We start from the raw sequence: 25,469 nt of genomic DNA on the forward strand, positions 1-25,469 counted from the left end.
AGGGCAAATTTTGAAAAAATGCTAAATAGGTAAAGGCATGACGGGTTAAAGTAGCATGTAAGCAGACCTTACCCGTATCTATATAGGGTAGAGAGACTGTTTCCAAATAGACTCTTGTCCCATTATTTACATCCCCAGTGGGGCAAATCAGTCAGAGAATTAAATGCTTGAAAAATTACTACTGCAAAATTATTTGTGGCAATGAGCCTTCAAAATTCTGATCCTTTTACAGTGAGTACATTGAACCTTAATTTAATTGAACTGCCTTCAGAAACCCCCCCCCCCCCCCCCCCCCCAATAGACCATAGTAAGGTTGCAACGTGTTTCCACGCCAAATAGTTTTCAGTAAAACAAAAGTATTAATTGGGGCTGTACGGTGTTGTCCAAAAATGGGATAGAAATGACAAGAAATTTGAGGATAAATTAATCCAATTTTTCATCTTTCGCAAGACTAATGTAACCTAAAATTTCAAGAGAATCATTTTAATGATGCACGTATAATTTCATATTATAATTTATTTTTACATTTGTATTGTATTATGAAAATATTAAACATAAAAAGTCATGAGATTTATAGTACATGTTTTGAGGTCAACACGGCACATGCATACTAGTAGTAATAGCACGGTTAGGTGCTTTGCAGTCATGTAATTAAAAAATAAGCACCGTCATCGAGTTTTAATTTTCATAAGTGAGAGTTTATGGGACGATGACGCTGACTATTTTCAATTTCAAGAACCGAAAAGTGACTATTTGTGAATTGTGAATTTTATCCTGCACAATAACTCAATAAGTACTATAATTGATTAAGTGTTATGCCCCACCTTTTAAAACATTAATTATCTTATATTTTTCGAACAGTGTCAATTTCACATAAAGCACAGTATAAATAATTGTTGCTTATGTCTGAAAATGTATATCACTAGTCACTACCATATTGTTAGTTTGGAATAACACGTAACGAAAGACAATAAATGAAGTAATTTAGCTTGGCATTTTGCTAAAACCCCCATGAATTGAATGAAACAAAAATTGTATATTTGTAGCGTAACAAGTGAACCGTTGCACATGAAATCTGAACTTTGAGTTGCATAAGAGGATTTTTTTTTTTTTGGGTGTCCTCAGATTATTTAGCCGTTGCACTGTCTCATTCTCGTGCTAACTTTGATAATTATAACTCTGATTGTTGTCTCTCTGTAAGTTACTTTACTAGTTATCAGATATGCAGGTCATGCCAAGGGTACAATTTAATGGTTTACTTTTAAGAACTTTGTATTCCTAAAATAATATTATTAAAAAGGATTACTCGGTACACAAAGTATTTCACGTTTATGCAGAATTCAGGAAGGGCCACACTGCAAATGGGTATAATGTAAGCGGCTTAGAGTAACTCAAGCATCGATAACCAATTTTACGGCTCGAATCCGTAACTTAAAGGTCTTACGAAGACAATTTTATTATACAAAACATATATTTATTATAGAGATAAGGGTAAAAAACACACCCCAACTATCACTTTTTTTTTTTAGTTTCATACCTAAACTATCAAAAGGTTGAGAAAACTACTTAAACTATCACTATCTAGTTTGTAAAACATACCTCAAATTATTCTTGAGTGGCATGTGATCTACACTCTTCATTTTATATAAAAATGTTGCCAAGTGTTGTCCACGTGGATAAATAATGTTACAATAGCACCTAAATGGAAATTAAAAAAAAAACTATTTTGTTTTAAAAAACAAACTGAAAAATAATAATTTTTGTAAAAAAAAATATCAAAAATTATAGAACATAAAAAAATTAGTTTAAAAAATGGAAAAGTTATTTTTTTTTTAAATATAAGAAAGCTGATTATTTAGTTTTCACTTTTTTAAAAATCAACTTTTCCATTTTTTAAATCATTTTTTTTATTTTCGAATTTTTTTGATGTTTTTTACAATTTTTTAAAAATTCATTTTTTTAAATGCTGATTTAAAAAAAAAAAAAACAATGCAGCTTTTTTTAAAAAAAAATATATAGTTTTTTTTTGTAAAAAAAAATATATAGTTTTTTTTTGTAAAAAAAAATATTATTTTTTAATTTTCATGTAGGTGCCATCATAGCATTACTTATGCCATGTGGACAATTTTTTGGGAAAATTTCAGCTTCACTTGCCTTTTGAAGAATGAGTTTACACATTTAGTTCAAGTGTGTTTTGGAAACTAGATAATAATAGTTAAGTAGTTTTCTCAACCTTATGATAGTTTAGGTATGAAATTAAAAAAAAAAAATAGTTAGGGTGTGTTTTCGACCCTTTATCTCTTTATTATAACATAAAATAAAATGTTTAGATTAATGATTCCGAAGCGCACTCTTAGGAAACTGTCACTGAATATATCAGAAAACCCAGTCCACGAGTGTCATCCTCCAATTCTTTTATTTTACTTTATAAATTCATAATTCACCAATATTATTTACTTTTTAATTTAATTCTTGATTTGTGCAGGGCACTTCATCCACGTGCATGTAAGAATTGGACAGAGTGCATAACTGTGTCAAACACTGGCTATTTCTTGAAAGTATTAATTAAATTTTTATTTATTAGCAATATATTTTTTTTAACCTAATATATAAAAGAATTCATTTATAAGTTCTTAGAAATGCATTTTAATAGAAACATGGAAATAATGTATAGACCATAATTCCCCATATTTGTATTCTACTATTTTGTATAATATCATATTGAGATGAACATAAATAGAGCGATGAACAGTGAGAACTCACGTGATCAACCATGACATGCTTGAGATTAAGACATAATAATAGTTAGAAGCTAAAGCTGATGGATATGTGTGGGATCCTCCAAAAATAGTGAATATTTGGAAGACTGACACGAGTATAACAACATTTTAAAAGAATCTAAGCATAAGCACAACATATGTTAAAATTGTTGCAGCAGTAACTAAATTAGAGTAAATTGAGAAGATGAAAATAATTTATCTCCAGGCTGTGTCATAAGTTAGCACAGCATGTGAACTTAATTAATACAGGTAAACAGTATACATATCAGTTCCAAACAATTCAATCAACTCTTCTTATTCCCTTTTCTCTCTTAAGACTTTCAATCATAAAGCAGAGTTCCTTCACTCTTTCTACTTTCACAAAAGCTTTTTTTTGCAGATTCTCTAAACCATTGGGCCTTCAAACTTCACTACTACTACTACTACTTCCCATTATTGTTATACTTCATTTCTGCCCCTCAACTTATTTTCTTGAAAAAATGAAAGATATGTTCTGTGCATCCCAAGCTGCAACAGCAATATGTCTTAGTATGGAAGAATTAGGCTCTTCATCTTCAACTTCCTCTTCTACTATCCAACTCGGTGGTGGCAGCATTTCAGGCAGCCGTGCAATCGACAGGTACTACTAGAATTAATTCCTTTCTTGAAACAAGTTGATAATTTTCCATTTCACTAATCGTTTAGACATGAATTGGTTGATATTTGAAAAAAAACAGTATTTGAAGTTAAGTTGAAAAAGGGTATCTGGATGTTGAAGTTGTGTTTATATTTAGACATGAAAACATAATTGAAGTTTGTAAGTGAAAACTTGAAAAACTTCTAAAACCGGTTTTCTAAACTTCAAATTCTATATTTCGAACTTGAAATTGAAATAATGGGCCAGTTTAAACAAATACTTACTTGATATAATCTCCAGATACTAATTCAATCCTTTGAAACTAAATATATGGACAAACAGTTAAATATCTCTTAATTTTTCAAGAAGTCTTCTAAGAACTTGTACTTACTTCATAAGTTAAAGACTAGAATTGCTTTGTGAATAGTATTAATAGATGTGTTTAGTAGTTGTAAACATAGTATTAATAGATGTGTTTAGTAGTTGTAAACATACAATTAGTAGCCAATACAACCTGAGTATTCTCTCAAAATATATTTTTCTTTCAGGTACAACCCCATAATAAGAGATTCGCGAAGAACGGGTCCTAAATCCGCCTCTGCACCTTGCTCTGCTCGCTCACCAATATCTCCAAAACCACAGAACAAGGACAGAAAATCAACTTCCAAAGAAACCAAGAGAAAGGGCGGCTCAAGAAAACCATTGAAACCTAAGGATGATGAGAAGAGGAAGAGCAGTGTTGAGGCAAATGAGAATATTAATAATGGTGTTATGAAGACAAGAAGCTGGAGCTGTAGAAATCCTGGTGAATTTATAACTCCACCAGGTTCATCTAGGTACCTTTTGAGTGAGAAACATGTGTTGGATGCTTTATCAGATTTTGACCCTGTTCTCAAGTTAAGTGATCGTAGCTCTGTGGAAGATGTGAAGATAGAGACTGATGAATCTTGTCCACCAAAGCCACCACCATCTTCTAATCAGGTTTCTTAATTCTTCCTCTTCCTCTTCTCCTTTTTTTTTTTTTTTTTTTTTCGATAACTGTGGTGTACGGACCAGCTCGCTCGTCTCTCATCTACGAGGTACCTGTTACATCCTAGATATCAGGTTGCTGTCAACCAAGACTCAGATATATAAGGAAAAATCACCTAGTAATTTTGCCTCTATTAAAATCTGAACATGAAATCTGATGATTTTCAACTATTCATTAACCATTAAACCATACCCTTGAGTGCAATTATTTCTCTTCTCCTTTCTTCAAATCATAGTCCTTAGAGTTTATGAATCTTGGAAGCTTCTTTGGGCCTCCAAGTTTTTTTTTTCTACTTTGTTCATATTTGTGAAAATAATATGGCACTTAGTCAAACTAGTAGTCTGACCATTTCATTTTATATAGCATGGTGGTATTTGATTGAACACGAAATTTATGAAAGTAAGAAAGATTTTTGTGCATGCCACAAGTGTTCTAAGAACTTTTTGTCTTAAACAAGCCATGACATTTTTATGACATTAGGAAGAAGTCATTAAGGGTAAATATGAAATTTAAAGTCAAAAAGTTTCAAAATATAAAACAACAATTTGTTCTTTTTTAAACGGACTAAAGAAGAAAGAATGTCATATTTGGTGGAAAAGAGAGTAAACATAGATTATTGCCGATATTTTATGAAATTGCAAAATCTCTCAACTCTAATTTAACAGTATTTTAATTTCTTTTTCAGAAAGATACAGAAAACATTCTTCTTGTTCAAGTGTTCTATAACATAGTGAAGAAAAGATACTTTACAGCTTGGAGTTTTAGACATCATAGTGTGAGGAAACTTTTTGTATGTTTTGAATCATAAAGTAGGAGGATTAGTTGTAGAAAGTGGTCCAAAGGGACAATATGTGACAGACAGAGTAATGAATATTTGTTGCAGGTGGTTGTTCTTAGAGTTTCACTTCACTGCAGAGGATGTGAAAGGAAGATGAGGAAACACATCTCCAGAATGCAAGGTCTGTGTGCCTCTCCACTTTCTCATTACAATTTTTCTTCTTTGTGGTTATGTTGGAGGACCATTGCCCCTTTGACTTTTTCTCAATGCCTTCTTTCATTCAGTAAAACTTATTTTGTGACCTATAGTTTACGGGTTGAAGCCCTAGAATTAGCTTGTGCTGATGCTTGCGTCACGGTAGGTTGTCTTTATTACATCCCATACGGTGTGACCCTTCCCGGACCTTGCATGAATGCGGAATGTTTCGTAAATTGGATTGCTTCTTTTAACTTATATGCATAGAAAGTGTAAAAAGGAATTTACATTATCAAATCACTTATGATGTAGTTATAGGTAAATCTTTATAATAAACATACAATAATTCGATCAAAATGATAACTTACCTACTATTACATGGTAAAATCATTGATGGTTTGCCTAAGGCTTAGTTAACCAGTAGTGTTTATATCATGTAAAATCTTGTTTGAGACAGGTGAAAAGTAACAAAATTCCCCTGCTGATGACTTAATTGCATAATTATATGAGAGGATAAGGCACTATTACCCCCTGAACTATACCCGAAGTTGCTACGACACACCTTACCTTTCCCTGAGCCCTATTACTCCTCTAAACTTTTTTAAAACGGAATAATTACCCCCCTAAACGCTGATGTGCAAGGAGAGTGTGTTTCACTCTCTTTGAGAGAGTGAGAAACATAAAAAAGGGAAAACTTATTTTTTTTTCTTAAAAATCTACATTTTCTTAAAATTTGAAAATAAATCTAGTCTTCCACATTTAGTTTTAAAAAACGGATTTTCCACATGTTAAGAAAATAATTAATTTTTTCAAAATTTTATAAAAAATCAGTTTTTTTCACATTTTGGCAAGAAAAACACTTTTCCGGATTTTATTTGAAAAATAAAAGTGTCCTAAGAAAATAAAATCATGAAAATCAAGATTTTTTAAGACATTTTAAAAAAATAATCAAGTTTTCGATATTTTTAACAAATCCATTTTTCCATATTTAAAAAAAACCATTTTCAGTTTTTTTTTCTTTTTCAAAAACGAGTTTAAAAAAAAACAAATTTTCAAATTTTTTTTTTAAAAAGGGTTTTAAAAATCATTTTTTCAAAAGAAAATTCAGTTTTTTAATCCATGTTTTTTTTAAATGGGTTTAAAATAATCAAATTTTCAAATAAAAAAAAACGGGTTTTAAAACTCATTTTTTTAATGAAAATTCAGTTTTTTATTTTTATTTTTAAAAGAAATTGACACGTAAGTTGAAAAAATTAAAAAAAAAAAACAAATAAATACACATGTTGCAAGGAGAGTATATGTCACTCTTCCATATGAGAGTGGGCATCAGCTTTTAGGGAGGGTAATTATTCCGTTTTAAACAAGTTTAGGGAGGTAATAGGACCCTGGGAAAGATAAGGTGTGTCGTAGCAACTTCGGGTATAGTTCCGGAGATAATAGTGTCTTATCCCATTATATAAGCGTGTTGAAGTTGATTTCAAATTGATGAGAAACAAGTGTATTTTAACATATGATAGCAAAATCAGTTACCATTTTTTATTTTTTTTTGTAAAAAATCGTGTCACCAATTTATGCTAATATAGAGAATTTCTTTTTATTACCTTATGAACCGACCCAATTATGTTAATATCTTTTATACTGTTGGCGTATAAGTTAAACTCATTGATTAATTGTAATTTTTTGATTGGCATGAGCAGGTGTGAAATCTTTCAACATAGATTTTGCTGCTAAGAAGGTGACAGTTACTGGGGATGTGACACCATTAGGGGTTCTTGCAAGCATTTCCAAGGTGAAAAATGCACAGCTTTGGACACCAACACTTGCATCTTCTGTCCCTTCAGCCAAAGTTAGTTTGAATAATTCTGAGTTGAAGAATAATGACAAGCAGCTGGCACTGTCTCATGAAAAGATAGAAAATGTTTCTCCAAGTACAACAATTCAACTAATGTAAATTAAATTATTGTGGTTTTGACTTTAGAGAAATGAAATTTTAGTCTGGGATTGGATTATCTTTTCCTGATGGATTTTACTCTCTGGTGCTTGTGATTTTTTCAATTTTCTTGGAGAAGTTTTGCTACCTATTTCCTTTGGCATTGGCATTTGGAAGATAACCCTTATTTCCCCAAAATATTTAGTTTGAAATTCAAGGACCTTCAAACTAGAGAAGGCTACGAGCTAACTTACGGGCGCGGATTCTACTCCATTTAAGCTATCTGGGTCTAAGTTAATATTTTGTACATATTTTGAGACAAATACATCAAGCTACTGACTTCGGCCTAATCCGCAGCCCATATTCTAGCTTCATCCTGCTTCTCACATACCCAATTTCATGTTAAAAATGACGAGTGCTGAACTCGTTAATTTTTTTCCCCGCGTACCCAACCCTATGTCCACTCCTAGTCTGAAATAAGTTAAAAAATATAATAATGTTTAATGTTAAAAACCTTAAAGTTTGAATTCATAAAATTTAAATCTTAATTCCACCTATGACCGTGTCTGAGTGTCTTCCATTCATTTCGTGGAACAAACATTTGAACAGATAGATTTTTGTTTCGTAAATGTGTTATTGTTCCATAATTTTCTTTCTGCTAGTAAGGCTGAAAGAATTTATCCTCAGATGCTAGGAAAGGAGAAGGAATCTGGTAATAATTTTACCAGATTCCCAATTATTGCTTGATAAGATTTACCAGCAATTACCTAATAAATAGCCTGATTTTGTAAAATATTTTCTTACTGTCAGTGTGATACTTTGCTATTCATCTTGGTGCACATAAAGTTGTATCTAGTAAGATCTTTTGCAGTTTTGCTTATATGAAACCCAACATCTGTATGATTGTAAATGAGTCTACCTCAACATATGTGGCTCCATGGCAACTGGATCTAACAGAACTCATAAACCCAAAAAAAAAAAAAATCCACCTTTTTAGGTACAATATGTGAGTATAATGTAAAGACTAGGCAACTGTTAGTTAGAAATATGTAGAACGATTTAAACTATAGTCTGTATATTGAAAATTTTACAAAGAAAGGATGCATATATTGTTGTCATACAACTTGGTATAAAGGGTATTATCATGTGACACGAATCAAGAGAATTTCCAATTCATTGAGCAAACTAGCTTTATAAGGATTACATAAAGTAAGAATTTCCTTTGTAATACCCTTTATACCAAGTTGGACTCAATTGTGACGTACACAAAGTTCATGATGTCACATAACCGGCCTCAAACCAAAACTATTACTTGGAAAAATACAAGACGACAACCTTAAATCTCAGCCTATACTTATGAAGCAGTATGCCACCGAGTAGTGGTCTTATCACGAAGTCAAACTGACAAATAGAAGACTAGCACAGATCTGCAGCTGGTACCAACGTTTACCATTTGATGATTGAGCTATAATTAAACAGCAGCGCTACCAATTAACAATACAAACACACTAAACCATAAGAGCAATAGAATTTCTAGTGGGCTATTCGAAGAAAAATCCATGCAGAAGAAGATCAACATAAAATCTAGTAATGAACTTCTAACATATTTTCCAAAGATATGTTGCTCGGATCCTTATAAAACATTGCCAGATGTGTGTCGGATTCTCCAAAAGTTATTCATTCTTGGAGGGTCCAACAGAGGTGTGGCAGCATTTTTGGGTGATCCGACCAACAGGATTCCAAATAATAGATGAAGTAACTACATGGAACATGAAATGTCTTATCCTGATGCACAAATTTTTTTGGATGAAATCCTGATGCTCAAATCATGTTTACTAACCTCGTAATCCTGCAAATCTCCAACAGAATTGTAAGTTATAACAGGATCTAGTCAAGACCTCCCAACCTGGCAACCTTCCCCCAAAGCCCAAATGCACCCTCAAAATAATGAAAATAAAGATGAAAACAGCACAACTAATGAACCTTGCTCGTGCTATTTTCTTTCTCTAAAGACAACTCTTGAGTTCATTTTGGAAAACAACAAGGCATATATAGGTTTCATCGGTTTGAGTTTAATTAAATAAATTAATCTAACAAACTCAGTTTTCCCTCTTAGCTCTTGTATTGCAAATGCAGCATGGCATGAATAACATAACTCAAGTGAGCACCAAATGTTAGATTTGTTTAAAACTATGGCTCCTCGTTCAATTCTTTCGAATTCATCGGATCCTTTTAAGCGTTCGAGAATCCCCCCATGTAATCCTTGTGTCTTCACTCTTCAGCATCAGCTCACAACATATATGACGCAGAGCATATTGTGCGGAGGAATGATCACTTAGGAAAAAGATAATATCACAAAGTATCTTTTTGTTATGTATTCTTGATTGAATTCATGTACTTCATCATGTCATTCAAAATACCATCTGAAAGTTAAATAACTTGTAGCTCCATTCCACTAAATTACAAGACTTTTCATTCTGCATCTGCATTCCAACCTAATTGCTACAACTCTATATAAAAAAAACCTACCTTCCCAAACCATGGATAAGAAATACATCTAAACATTTGTTGATAAGCATAATATAAACAAACTACAAATATAAAAATGCAAATCAATTTTTACCATACCTCAATCATAGAATCTCAACTTTAACTTAAAACAGGAGCATCCAAATCCTACGCCTTCGTGCAAAAACCTTTGTTGCTAATCAAGTCGACATCATAAACTCAAATTTAGCATTAGGATGCTCTTTCGGTACCAATCCTCGATACTTCTCAAAATACTTCTCAGCCTCGTCGTTCTTCTTCAACGCCGTATATATCATGCCTTGACACAAGTAAGGCCTATAATCCCCTGGCTCCTCATCCACTAATTCGCGATAAACCTTCAACGCTTCATCATATTTTTCTCCAATAACCCATATTTGTGCAAGCAATAGCTTTAAATCCCTCAACTCACTCTCTTTATTCTCCTTATTCTTACACATTTTAATTCCTTCCACAACCATTTTCTCAATTTCTTTCATTTCATTCATTTCCTCATCTTCCATTGCTGCCAAAACGAGCCCTCGATAAGCCTCGATATAATAAGGATCCTTTAATATAATGTCTCTAAAACCTAATTTAGCTAATTCAAGCTCCCCATTATGAACATATACATGGGATTTCAAGAAATGCCATTCGGTCTCGTTTGGCTCGAGGTCTATCAACTTGTTTATTATGCTAAGTGCATCTGGTAGTTCTCTATTCTTAATACGATTTTCCAGTAAATTTCTCAAGATTGATACATCATTGGGGTTAGAAACAATCTCCTCTTCGAGGGCTTTTTCGGTATTTTCCTCTACTGTGGGTGGTGGAGAAAGAGGGGAAGAAATAGCTTGTTTTGGGTTGAAGGGAAATCCTGTGAAAAAAAGGGTGGTTGCGGTAATTGTGGAGATTAATGTGGGTTTAAGAAAAGAAAGTGGGATTAATGATTTAAAGGGTTTGGAATTAGGGGTTTTAGAGATGGATAGTGGAAATGGGGTTTTGAAGGAAAAGGAATTGAGAGGGAAATTTTGAGGGAATGAAGAAGAAGTGAATTGGTTATGGAAATTGATTGGTTTTGCAGAAACAGGAAGAGGGTTTAAGGTGTTCATGGTGAGTGCTCTTAAACCCTGATGACAATGGACGTAATTGCAGATTCTTGGCAAAAACTTAACAGAATTCAGACTTCAAAAGGCATATTTTTGGGCTCAACACCGTCCTTAGATAGATTTTGGGCTTTTTCTTCAAGCCTGTCTACGAACTACTCTAATTGCTTCATTTTTTTTGTTTGCGTGGATTGTCCTGCTTTTGGGTGGTCTTTCATTTTTGTCTTTCACCTAATACTTTAAGGGGTCATTTGGTACATGGTATAGACTGGGATATTCCGACACTAATTTTTTATATCGTATTTGGTAGGAGGTATAAATTTATACCTCCTACCAAACATGGTACAAAATGAAGTCTTATCCTAAGGGTGGGATATCCCGCCTTATCCCACTTATCCTGAGATTATTTTATCCCATCTCCCAGTTAGTCCCCGTTAAGGGAGAACTCCAGTTAAAAAAAGAAGAAATTTCGCAAGGCAGAGGTTTGAATTCGCAAGACGGAATTTTTCCTTCAAAACTCTGTCTTAAGGGAGAACTTTCAAGTTGCTTTTGCTGCATTTTGAATTTCTATTTTTTAAATGCTTGATATTTGTAAAATTGCAAGCAATGATGATCGTGCGTGATGACGTAAATGGGTCAATTGAAAAATCAAATAGTGGCATGGATGAGTTGCCAACTTTCCATGATGAGAATATGCAAAACTCTGCCTTGCGATTTTTTTTTTTTTAATTTCGACTGAGCAAGAGTTTGAACCTGAAACCAAGGAATTCTAACGAAGGACAAAATTAAAGACCACCAATTTAATGGGTAAAAAATTAAAGACCACCCCAAAATAAGGGCATTCCTGCGAATTGCCCTAATTGGTTTGCATAAAAATGAATGGATGAATTGGTAAAAATATCACAGGGCAACCTGTTTTGATATCACTATTTACCTTGTATTTGCATGCACGTATAACCATTTTGGCGTCTGAAGTTAGGTTTGATAAAAACCAAATTTCAGGTAAAATGTCTAAAGTTAAATGAGTGAAGTTCATGCATTTATGTCAGAAGCTCAAGCAAAAATATCAAAGTTCAATCATTTTTTCTGTCAGCCATTTTTGTTTGAACCAAATTAGTCATAAGTGCATGAACTTCGTACAAAAATGATTGAAGTAAGACAAAATGATTAAACATCAACCATATGAAACTTCAAACACCTTATATCCAACCTTGTTGCTCATAATATGCTAGGTAGAATCTACTGGAAGTGTATAACCTGCATCAATAAAACATTAAGTATTTATGGATAATTTAAGTTAATTAATTGCGTAGGCAGCCCAAATTACTTTATTTTACTACTATATAGAAGAGTGAGTTAAGCCTGTGGGATCGACATGTGTGCTTTCTTATAATTAATTTATTTGTTGATGGCATTTTAGTCATTTTAAGTTGATAGTATTTTCTACTTATTCCACTTTTAACTTTGTGATTTGCTTGATGTCTCATATATGTCTAAGTCATCATATCACGAGATCCGCAAAATATTCATGCACAGCGCGATCATCAATTACTCTTTATAGATGACTTTGGTTTTTATTTTGAATACTATAAGATATTATTCAAATGAGCTAATCTAACTATATTAAGTCATGGAAAATTATAATATGGGAAAATACTCTAAATAAGAAAAAACACTCAAGGAAAATATACATATATTTGCAATAAATTTATGTATTTATTTTCTTCATGTTAACAAAATCACAAGCATTAAATTATGTTCACTCGCAATCAAAGTTCATTTCTTTAGGATATGAATGCCATTTATATTGATATAAATATACTTCTTTAATTAGATACATTTTTTTAGCATAAAAAGAAAATTTGAAACTGTAAAAAATAAACTACTCTTTTAGCTACAATTGAAAAGTTTAGTGGAAATTCATTTATTTTATGCTTCTTAATACTTATTTCAATTTGGAAATAAGAAGTTGAAGACAAAACCTCACAAACAAAAATAAATTGTATAACTTAACTAAAGGTACTGTATTTATCTTTACCCAAAATTGAAGGTAACAATAGTATAATAATCGTAATTAATTATTATACTCTTTACTTCAACTAATCACTGAATCATCGTAAATTAATATTATTTGATATAAACATTTTGTGAGAGTAAGTTTTTATCTCTAATATGTTTAAAATAGTTGGCTCAACCCGGAATTTAAGAAAGAAATTAAAAAAGAAAAAGTTGTGGCATTAAACATGTCATAATATTTGTGTTACTATAGAACTTTTGGAAACTTGTGTTCTTAATTATGGCTTAATATTTGTATGACTACAAAAGCTTCTTATAAAAGCTAAAATGAGAAATTTAAAATTAGTTATTTTCTTAAATTGTTTAAACTTAATTGTTATCAACATAAAAATATATCAGTATTTCTAAAATAGATTAATTATAAATAAGCAAAAGATATTACAAGGAACACATTGATAAGTAAAAAACCACAGATTGTTGGGCCTGTCCTGGCACGGGCCGTGGCATCTAGTCATAAAAGAAAACAAATAACAAAAGATCTTCTCCCATCGAAATATCTCGTCCTGTTGATACTTGCCACATATGGTATTGTTACGTATCCTGAGTCCAAGTGAAAATCAAACTTCTCTTCAAAGTGAAAATAAAGTCAATTACCATTATAAATCATGATCAGTTAAGAGCAAAACATTTCCATGCAAGTCAGACACACTGGTACAAATCCTAACAAATTAGGACTTCCTTATACCTCATAACCTACCCAGTTCTCTATACATTCCTTCTATGACACCCACTAGCTTATAAGAACTTTTCCATAGATAGCAGGAAATATATGTACTATTGCAGTTGATACTACACGTATGGAGTATTCCCATGCATGAAGCAATAAGATGACTTTTCTACCTCAGCTAAGTTTGAGAAATACGGAAGGCATTATGTTCCACGAGAGTCATTTTCTTCATTATTTTTCCCCGGAGGATCGAGGATATATTAGAAAATGATCTTTTACACTAAGCAAGATCAAGTTCCAACATGAGGGGAAGTGGAAAAGTTACATAAGGTTAAAAAATGCTCAAGTTCATTTGACCGTTGATGACTTTCATCACATCAAAGTAAAGACACGTTAAAGTAACTGAACTTTATTCCAATATAACGTTACTGTTCAGACTTGATTTAACTATAAGGCATACATAGCATTATCTCCTAAATCAACCTTTTCTTTGATGGATTTCAACTATTTGCTTGCTCTGTGATATCTTGAATCAGTTGAGTCAAGTTGAAGTGAGAGGAACCCCCTTCCTCCATAGCCCTCATTGCCATTTCTCCTAGTTCTTTAGCTCTTTTCCTTCTCATTTCAGATTCCATTTCTTCACCCATTACTTCTTCAATGACCATCTTAATATTATCTTTCCTCACTTGTGCTCCCAATTTTTCTTCCTCCCCAAACATCACCGGATTCTCCATGCCGGCCCTCACTCCTGTCTTTAGTACATTCACTATTAGCCTCTCATTGCAGAACTGCTCAGCAAACATTGGCCAAGTAATCATCGGCACGCCAGCTGATATACCTTCCAGACTCGAGTTCCATCCACAGTGCGTCAAGAATCCACCCACTGAAGGGTGAGATAATATCAGTACTTGTGGGGCCCAACCGTGGATTAAAAGTCCTTGTCCTTCAACTCTTTCCTCAAAATTTTGTTCCACCAGCCAATTTTGGAATTCTTCTGACATGTGCCTAACTACCCAAATGAAGGGTCGTTTTGACGATTCTAACCCGAGTCCCAGCTCTAACATTTGAGACGTCGAAAGGCGCGATAGGCTCCCGAGACAGACAAAGAGTACAGAGTCTTGTTCCCAGGTGTCTAGCCATTTTAGGCACTTGTGTTCATCAATTGAAGCCTTGTTCCCTCTTTCAAATTTGTCTTGTTTCTCTTTGTTGCATAGTGAAACAGGGCCAATGGTCCAAATTTTCTTGCCTTTAGCATTCTTCAATCCCTTGACATATTCTTGTTCCAACTCCTCAAAGCTATTCACCACTATCCCATAAGCTTCTTCTTCTGCTTTCTTCATTTGATCCATAAATTCTTTCCAATCTGAATTTCTTGGCTTAACCACATCTCCAAGCTGAGCTTTGTTTAGTTCAATCTTGTCAAACAATCCAGGCACTTGAAAGTACTCTGTATCAGACTCTACTTTCTCCAGCTCCTTCCAATCTCTCAAATTTTGTAAGCACAATAAAGAGAAGCAACACATCCCATGAAAAACAATCCTAGGGATGTTAAATTTTTGTGCAACATTAGTTGTCCATGGGAAACACATATCATATATTATGCAACTTGGTGAAGGTTTCAATTCTTGCAAAATTTCTTCCACTTGGGGTTGAAGCCTTTTCGTTGCATCGAAGAATTTCAACCCAAAATCCATGGACGGAAGCATGTCGAAATTTTCACACCCTTCAGGTAGTCCAGCCTCTAAGCTTGGAAAATAGAGGTGAGCTACCTGAATTTTTAGTCCTGACTCTATTGCACGGGCGATAACTGTGTTGAATCTAGTGGAATTTAAGTATGTGGTAAGGATTGTGAGTTTAACTCCGCGCTGTGCCAATAGACGTGCAATATCAATCATAGGGATGGTGTGGCCTGGTGCCATGAAAGGAAAGAGCACAAAATGTGGCTGCACTGTGGGAACACCCATTGTTAAAAGATATTAGTCGAAAGATCAGAGAATATTTATGGAATATTTCAGGTGGTTAGACTATGGTTTCAACATTGCTTACTTTATAGTACATGTTTTTCTGAAGCCAAAGCCTTCATTATAAACTGATGATGTAAGAGCAAACATAAGCATTTTTAGCTTTATCTCATGGTACTATGTGGTTGTCATTGTCAATTTGGATATCTGAGGATGATGTTTACCCGTCAGTCACAAGGCGTGGGATGCTCCACCATTTTATAACGACAAAAATGAAGCTTCTAATTCTTGCAATGAACCAGCTTATAGAGATATCGCTGCATTTTTTTAGAACATTTTTGTGGGAAATTAAAAACACAAGATAAGATTAAACATACAAGATAGTATAGTTCGGAAGAATACAAATAGTCACATTTCTGGGGCTGGTATCATTCTTATAACAACCTTTCTAGCAGCGAAGTTCGTTATTGGCACATTTTAATAAGTTTATGGGTTTTGAATTTCAAGACATGAGTGGATTTCTTGACACAAATATACGGTTTGAGACAAAGTTATTTAGATTCTGCCGAACCATAACTTTAATGATAGATTGGTCCCTCGTCATTGGAAGATGGTGGTAAAATCACATGGTCATGAATGTTCCACATGAAGTGATAGGAATGATTGAGAAATCTGATTTCCGGAGTGGTCATGACTTCTCTCCTTTCTGAAAGTTCCAAGCCAAATTCTCTGCTTGAATGTTTTATGTCCACCTCTAACTCCTTGCGTAATAGCCTAAGCTAAGATATTTGTGGTTATCTGGGAATTGAGGTAATTCGTTTTTGTTGTGACTTAGGGGTGTACATGACTCAGTTTGGTTTGATTTTCATAAAAATACAGCCAAACCAACTGAGTATATCGGCTTGGTTGTTTCGATTTTGTCGGGTTTTTCTAGTCACGTGAATACTATTTCAATCTTATTTTCTTGGCATTATAGATAAAGTTTTGATAAATCAATATATGTCTAGTAATAATTGATAAATTGATAAACATATGATCTATTAAACACATGATAGTAATTTTGTTAGTCTAACAATAATTTTCAATGAGGTATGCATTCAAACTTAACCAAATTTTAATAATTAAACACAAAAGTCAACATAAAAACTAAAAAATGATACACTTTGTTAAATCTTAAAAATTTACCAATAATACGCCATCTCAAATTCGAAGAAAATATAAGAACTTATTTTATCTTGAAATACAAATATGAAGGACGGATTGGCGCATTCGACAATACCTAATATAAGAAGGTGATGATAAACGTTAAAGTAAGCATTATTTAAAGTATATAAAAATGAATGCACTATATAGTCCTGTTAAGTATTACATCCAGTGAGTGATATACAAACATTTTTTGATACATGTTTTTAAAGAAAATGATAAAGTGTTGGAAAAAAATATAAATTATATATTTATCTCAATTTGGTTCTATTTTTATCTTACAAAGCCTAGACCACTTTTTTTATTGGGTTTAGTTTAATTTTACGGATAAGGCATCATTACCCTCTTGATCTATGTCCGAAGTTGTTACGATATACCTTATCTTTTTTTGGGTCTTATTACCCTCTTAAACTGATTTACAACAAAATATTTAACACCCCCCCCCCCCCCCCCCCCGGCGCTGAAGTGGTAAGGAGAGTATGTTTCACTCTCTTTGAGAGAGTGAGAAACATAAAAAACGGGAAAACTTAATTCTTTTCTTAAAAATCTGTATTTTCTTAAAATATGAAAAACTGAATTGGTTTTAAAAAAAATTTGAAAAATCCATTTTTTAGAAAATAAATCTGGAAAACTAAGTCTTCTTATTAGAAAATTTGGACATTTTTTTTAAATCTGGAAAACTGATCATTTTTTTCTATATATGAAAATAAATCTAGTTTTCCAAAGTTAGTTCTAAAAAACGGGTTTTCCAAATTTTGGAGAAAGGGCTAAATAAGTTAGTAAATTGCAATAAAAGAAGTGCCCGTTTATTATAAAAGATTATGGCAAGTCACTCTATCCTTCTCTACTTGCATACTAAGCTTTTATTTATGCAATATCAGTTAAGTTTTTCGACAACATTAACTGTTTAAGGAAATAACGCGTTGCAAATTTAAATTCTGACTTCGCCTCAAGCTAGTGCTGAATTAATTATTGGATGCTTCTGTGCTGCACCACTGAGTGTTGAAATCAGCTGGCAATGAAAAAGAGTACAAAGGATGATAACTGCTCAATGTATCAGCTATCTGGAAATGTTTATCATGGGAACATTTGGCGTTTAACCATGAAAGGAAGCACTTAAGATAAGGCTGCTATCCAGGGAGGATCATTGCAAAACCGGTGAATCTAATAAAGTATCTACCAAATAAGATCTCAGAGCTGTCCATGTAGCAATTAATTGTTATTCCTGTTTTCAAATTATTTACTGAAAAACAGAATATACGTTAGAATTGTTTTGTTTCAAGCCCAGTAAAAAAGGGTGTTTCCTTAAGAAATTTAATTCTCTCACAATTGCTCAAGTCATGGATTAATTTCTCTCGGAATAGGGTAGAACGGGACACTACTTTGTTATACTAGCAATCGGAATTGCAAAACTTCAAAGAACTCAACAAACAGCAGTAAATCACACCACACTTACGTTTTCTTTTGAAAACCAATGCACAGAAGAGGGCAAGGCAAAGATGAATTTCAATGTTTCAGAAATTGCATGCCTAAAGTTGTTTCGAGGTGGATGGGCATATAAAAAAATTATAATTGTAGGGCATAACTTAAATAAACACAAAAATCGGGCATATGTAAACTTCAGCTGACTATCGGGCATATGTACACTTCAGCCGACTATCTCACACATATGGATGAATGAAAGTACTGTATCAGAGAGGGCTCCTCGAGCCCAATTCAAAATGATCTTCATTAGGCGCATTATCCGTTTGTTCTTTAAACTCTGTAAGAAATAGCCGGACAACTGTTTAATAGGAGATGTTGAAATGGATTGTAAAAGTAAAAGAATTATATTAGGGAACAAAAACATAATTAGCCAAGCCCATAATCTAGCCCTAAAAGATAGTTTACAACAATTAGCCATACAATACATCTAACTTTATCAAATCCTAGCATAAATCTAGGCGAAAAAGCCTCCATTTTTAAAAGATCATGTCGTTATCTTTTCTAATTAAAAAGGTCTCTTTCCTTTTTTTCTCTTATTTTTTTTCAATTACTCCAATAAAACAAATACTATCTGTCATCTCTTTATTCCATTTTTGGTTACCCAAAATTAAAAAAAAAAAACATATATATGTGTGTGTGTGTTTAAAAAATGTGTTTGCATGTGTATATTTTTTTTGTCTGTGCTACGGGTATTTTCCTTTGCATGTATATTTTATGTATAACTATATATAATTCGTGTATAAATATTAGAAATGTATATTATTTTATGTTATATATACGAAACTTGTTAGATTTTCCTATAAAATATTTTATTTTCTATATAAGTAATTTATACTTACAAATTAATAATAATTTTGTAATTTTGATTGGATATACAATAGGAGCATTTATACACACATTGTACAACAACAACAACAACATACCCAGTGTAGTCCCACATAGTGGGGTCTGGGAGGGTAAGATGTACGCAGACCTTACCTCTACCTTTATAGGGGTAGAGAGACTGTTTCCAATAGACCCTCGGCTAAATAAAACGTAGTCAAATGCGGAAATGTACCAGAAATAAGACAGCAAAATATGAAGATAACAACAAATAAGCTAACATAGTCATACATACATAAGGATAATGATCTACGCGGTACCAAAATAAAAATATAACTACTAAGAAAGAGAAGAAGAAGAGATGGAAAGGCTCAGCGCGACGAAAATCAGCTACCTACTAACCTTCTATCCTAATCCTCGACCTCCATCTTCCTATCTAAGGTCATGTCCTCCGTCAACTGAAGTTGTGCTATGTCCTGTCTAAGCACCTCCCCCCCCCCCCCCCCCCCCCAGTGCTTCTTCGGTCTACCTCTACCTCTCCTAACTCCTGCGACCGCTAATCTCTCGCACCTCCTAACTGGTGCATCATCACTCCTCCTCTTCACATGCCCGAACCATCTCAGTCTCGCTTCCCCCATCTTGTCTGCCACGGACGCCACCCCTAGCTTGTCCCGTATATCTTCATTTCTAATCATATCTCTCTTAGTATGACCACACATCCATCTGAGCATCCGCATCTCTGCTACCTTCATTTTCTAGACGTGAACGTTCTTGACAGGACAACATTCTGCCCCATACAATAAAGCTGGTCTAACCACCACTTTGTAGAACTTACCTTTCAGCCTAGGCGACAAATTCGTATCGCAAAGCACCCCAGAGGCGAGCCTCCATTTCATCCACCCTGCACCAATCTGATGTGCGACATCCTCGTCAATCTCCCCGTCCCCTTGTATTATGGATCTAAGATACTTGAAACTTTCTCTTTTGGGTATAGCTTGCGCCTCGATCTTTACTTCCACATCCGTCTCTTGCGTTACGCCACTAAACTTGCACTCCATGTACTCTGTCTTAGTCCTGCTCAACCTGAAGTCTTTCGATTCTAAAGTCGCTCTCCAATTGTTACACTCCATAATAATCTGTAAAACAAGAAAGAATGAGTTAAGAAGGTTCAAGGAAAGTTAGTCGAGTTAGTAAGAATATCGTTATATACATATGGTTTCCTTAAGTATCCCAAGGTGACACGGTTACCTAAAGGACGTGAAATCGCGCTATGAGTATGTATATGAGGTAATGTGAGTGACCTTTTAAAGTATTTGAGATCATTAGTAATGATATAGAAGATGGACAAAATATATGAACATACTTTTGCGATTGGAGTTTCGTCGAAGCTTTGTGAGTTCTCTAATTATGTTTAAGGTTATTGTGATTCTCTGGACCTTTCGAGATGTGTATATGGATTTTTATTGATGTATACAAGTGTGTACATGTATTCATAAGAGGTTACATGAGGTTGGAAGAGGATTAGAAGTTAAACGAAATGAATCAGAACAACTTCAATAAAATCTCGGACCAGATTTTTAGCCCATATTGTTGGAGGCATATCTCCTTGCATATGAGGAGTTTTAAGGTGTTTCAAAAGGCTAAAATTAAGTTCATCGAGTCTAGTTTACAACGCAACAAACCGCTCGTCAAAATAATATCGGGATAAGGAGATATGGACGATGCAAGTTGGATTATTAAGTGGGAATTAAGACTTAAATGTACACAAATTTTGCACTAGTGGCCGTGTGGGGTCCACTAGCACATAACAAAAATCAGATTTTTTGCCCATTCTTAGTTGGGGGAACATGTAAGGCCTTCTTGGGCAGCACAATGGTCTCCTTGTTGACCAAAAATTCAGCCAACTCATTTCCCAACTAGACAAAGTTGAACAAGAGAGAGAAGCTCTCTTCTTCACCAACTAGAGAAAGAAAGCAACGGTTTCCATGGCTGTTCCACCACCAAAAACGGCCAGATCTTCCATTTATTTTCCTCCATTAAACCCCTAAAGTGTTCTACACATTCACCATTAAGTTTCAAGTGAAGAAGAAACCATAAACATGCCATTCAAGCTCCTATAGCTCACGGCCAGATTGGGTTCTCCATGTAGATTCAAAAAATATATTTTCTTCAAGTGTTTCAACCCTTATCAAGGTGTATAGCAACGTGGAGTATCCATTGGAGCAACAAGAACAAGTATTAGTTCATTTCACAAGATTCTAGCAAAGTTAAGAAGCCAACTTGTTAAGGTAAGAGTTGATCATTTTCTATGTGTTTGATGATGAAGTTGAACCGTGTGGACTATTTTAGGACGAATTTTGAGGTGTTGTGAATATGTAAATGTACATTGCATGTATGAAATTATGAATGCTGGTGTTGAAATATGGTTATAGCCGAAGGGGCTGTTTTAGAGGTGAAGTTGTGTTGATATGAACATGTTGTTGTTTTGTTGAAGTATGGCCGTGTAGTGGACTGTTTTTGTGTAAAATAGTGAACTGATTTTACTTGGTATTTTGATGGTTGTTGTCATGAATTTTATGATGGGAATGAATTGAATGTGTTGTAGTATGGATAAATGAATAAAAAGCATGAAGTTGTTGTGGTTGTGTTGAAGCCGTGTAGGGGGCTGTTTTAGGAGAAGTTATGGACTGTTTTGTGCCATATTTTGATTGTTGTTGTTATGGACATTGTGGTGTATTGTATGCATGTTAAATATGTGAATTAAGGTGTTAAAGAAATGAATTATGTTGAAGCATATGAGCAGTCCAAAACAGTGGACTGTTTTAGTGCTAGAGGTGAAATTGTATGTGTTGAGTGTTGATTCTTGTTATGAACGTTTAGTGGAAGTGAAGCATAATGATTCAAGTTGAAATTGAGATAAATTGTGGGCTGTTGTAAGAATGGAAATGATGCTAAAACAATTCCAAGAATCATGAAAGTAATGTCATTAAACATGTTGTTGTCGTTGTAAGGTTTTAGTGTCGACAATGTAGCTATTTGCGTACGAATTCGGTGGTATATTTATCGTGTGACTGCTGGTCGTATTTTACTGAAATTATATGAAATGAAGACATGAAATAATGTGTAAGAATCATATGTGGTTTGCTTGGTATGTTCGTAAACGTTCGCAAGAATTCCGGGCACCTTTATGTTGTTGGTTAGGGACTGTTTTGGGCGTGTTGTTGGTTAGGGACTGTTTTGGACGTGTCGTGGTTAGGAACTGTTTTGGACATGTTGTCTTCTTTAAATTGGAAAGACTAATGATAGTTAAGAATATATATTGTATTTACGTTTTTTGGGTTGTTGTAAAGTTGCTACACGAAAACGTTAAGGCTACGAATTATTAGGAGTAACTTGAGAATGTAGTAGCCGTATGTGAATCGTTATGGAATGTTGTATTTGGAATGTTATGTGGGCTGTCCGGATTGGTATTGAACATATGATTATTGACGTTGGATCGGTTGTATGTAGTTGGTTTGAATGCGAACGAAACGTGGTCTAAATGTTTGAAAGAGATTGTTAACGTTAAAGTACGTATTGAATTCCCTCGTAGACTAATTGTAGCTCTTGATATCTTGATATAGGATAAGTGTTATTGGGCAGCAAGTACAAGTATAATACGACTAAACGCTAAAGGTATGTAAAGCCTATTCCTTCTTTCTTTTGGCATGTCCTAGACGTAAGTATGAAATGATATGAACCTTGGGGTAAATTCTACTCTCTAGTGCCATGCATGACTTATGATTCTATATTTCCTTAATGCTATTGTCACGAGCCTACAATATGAATGACTAATGAATGATGTATAGAAATTTCTACTCTTAAAATAATGGCATGAATAGAAGCATACTTGACTTTCAAAAACTACATCATGGAAATTGATACATGTACATGAAAGCTGAAACGTTCCTTGCTATGGCTTGTAATGAGAGTTGAAAAGAATTGAATATGATTATTATCCTAATACTTTAGAGCTGGTTAGTTGCTTATCTATTGAGTCTCAAAAGATGATTTGCATATATGTGGTTGCTTATTATTCTGCTCGTGCTTATCGCTATATCCTTCACTGAGTCCCGGGCCAGGACACGTTTTCGTGCGCATGTTTACTATATTAATCACCGAGCCCCTCACTAGAGGGCCGGGACACGTTATATATATATATATATATATATATATATATATATATATATATATATGATATGATGATATGATGATGTGATGATATGATGATATGGAGATGGTGGCCAGGAGGGCATATATTCCTTATTACCGAGTCCCTCAGGAAAGGGCCGGGACACGTCTATGTTTATGTTTATGATGCTATGATTTTAATTACCGAGTCCCTTATTAAAGGGCCGGGACACGTATATGTTTATGTTTATGATGATATGATTTTAATTACCGAGTCCCTCATTAAAGGGCCGGGACACGTTATATATGTTATATACAGAATGATTTTGCAGCTTTGATTACAAAATTCTACATTGCTATTGATATGAGAATGATACAGATGAAATATGTTCAAAGGCAAGTTTTATAAAATTCTGTTTGTTGCATTGGGTCCTACACACCTTGTCTCAGTATGAGTCTACTTCTATATTTCATGCTTTACATACTCAGTACATATTCCGTACTGACCCCCTTTCTTCGGGGGGCTGCGTTCATGCCCGCAGGTACAGACGCTCGTTTCGGAGATTCGCCAGCTTAGGATACTTATTCGGCTATTCTGAGGCGCTCTCTTATCCGGAGCCTATATTTTTGGTACAGTCTCCTGCTATTGTATAAATGTACGTCACTCAGGGGTACGACGGGGCCCTGTCCCGTCATATGATTCTGTCGGTCTGTTTAGAGGTCTGTGGACATGTTTGTGGGTTGGGGTCTTTCTGTATGGATGCGTGTATATGTTGTGTTTGGGCGATCCCATTCGCCGCGGTGGCCGGTCCGCATATGTTTAAATGTTGCTTTGTTGGCCCTATGTGGCCTTTGTTGGTATTTTCTATGCGCAGGGTATATTGGATAGTCCGTAAAACAAAGGAAACTCTGCCGAAATTTTTCTGGAAATTATCTAAATTTAAAATATAGTCTTGTCGGCTTCTGCTATATACTGGAATGCGGTTAATAAAATCTGAGATAGCATTTGATAGATGTGTCTGGGTGCCCAGATCGGGCACTAGTCACGGCCTACGGGGTTGGGTCGTGACACCAAACTTCCATTAACTCCACTACGTGTCTCGTCAATCAAAACGATATCGTCAGCTAAAAGCATACACCACGGCACCTCCTCCTGAAGGTGTTTCGTCAACTCGTCCATCACTAAGGCAAATAAAAACGGGCTAAGGGCTGATCCCTGGTGCAACCCCATCACGACCGGAAAGTGTTCTGAATCACCACCCACTGTCCTAACCCGAGTCTTGGCACCCTCATAGATGTCCTTAATTGCCCTGATGAAGGCCACAGGCGCACCTCTAGACTGCAGACATCTCCAAAGGACCTCCTGAGGGACTTTATCATATGCATTCTCCAAGTCAATATACACACATTGTACATGAAATAAAAATTTATACATGAATTATATACATTTATACACACATTATACATGAAACGAAAATGTATGCATGAGTTATATATATCTATACACACATTATACAAGAAACCAACAACATTAATTTCAAGAATTATACACATGTTACATACTTGATATATACAATAATTATACATATTTTTGTGGAAATAAGAACTAAACAAAGTAATTAAAATATCAACGTATATAATATTTAGCATCATATCCACATGAAATATAACATTATTTATATCATTATTATGTTGAATTATACACTTGTATTACAAAAGTTATACATGTTGATTAAAAGGCTCCACAGATTTATTCAGTGAAGGTTCAATAAAAAAAGCATAGGCTCGTTACGAAAAATGAGGGAAAAAAAATTACTGCAGTAAAAAATGGTATTTAATGCAATTCCCTCAAAATAGGGATTAGGTATTTGGTATAGAATATTAAATAAGAGAGAGAAAGAAAGATATTTTCTTAATTTGGATAACTAAATAGAAAATCCCGAAATTATAGCCTTATTCAATGATTAGCGGCTAAAAAAGAAAATGTGAATTCTAATTGTTTAAAATGAGTTAGAAAAAAAATAAACTACGTTTATTTTGAGTTTAGAGCTAATATGGACTGATAATCCAGTTAATTATCGAATTATATTAGGAAAATTTTGACTTGAAGAAATTCTCTTCATTTTA

General features: G+C 34.1%; 2 protein-coding genes across 2 annotated transcripts; one reads left to right on the forward strand and one right to left on the reverse strand.

The window, feature by feature from the left end:
• Positions 1-2,993: 2,993 nt before the first annotated feature.
• Positions 2,994-7,431, forward strand: LOC132606918 (protein SODIUM POTASSIUM ROOT DEFECTIVE 2-like). Its single transcript, XM_060320599.1, has 4 exons — positions 2,994-3,399; positions 3,945-4,377; positions 5,310-5,385; positions 7,097-7,431. The coding sequence occupies exons 1-4, from the start codon at positions 3,260-3,262 to the stop codon at positions 7,348-7,350; spliced, it is 903 nt and encodes a 300-aa protein (XP_060176582.1). The 5' UTR covers positions 2,994-3,259; the 3' UTR covers positions 7,351-7,431.
• A 6,663-nt stretch (positions 7,432-14,094) lies between these two features.
• On the reverse strand, positions 14,095-15,751 carry LOC132606919 (UDP-glycosyltransferase 73C4-like). Its single transcript, XM_060320600.1, has one exon. It carries the CDS (start codon positions 15,663-15,665, stop codon positions 14,202-14,204), a length of 1,464 nt encoding a protein of 487 aa, XP_060176583.1. The 5' UTR covers positions 15,666-15,751; the 3' UTR covers positions 14,095-14,201.
• Positions 15,752-25,469: the final 9,718 nt, after the last annotated feature.

Source organism: Lycium barbarum, chromosome 8, assembly GCF_019175385.1.
Source record: "Lycium barbarum isolate Lr01 chromosome 8, ASM1917538v2, whole genome shotgun sequence".
NCBI lineage: Eukaryota > Viridiplantae > Streptophyta > Magnoliopsida > Solanales > Solanaceae > Lycium > Lycium barbarum.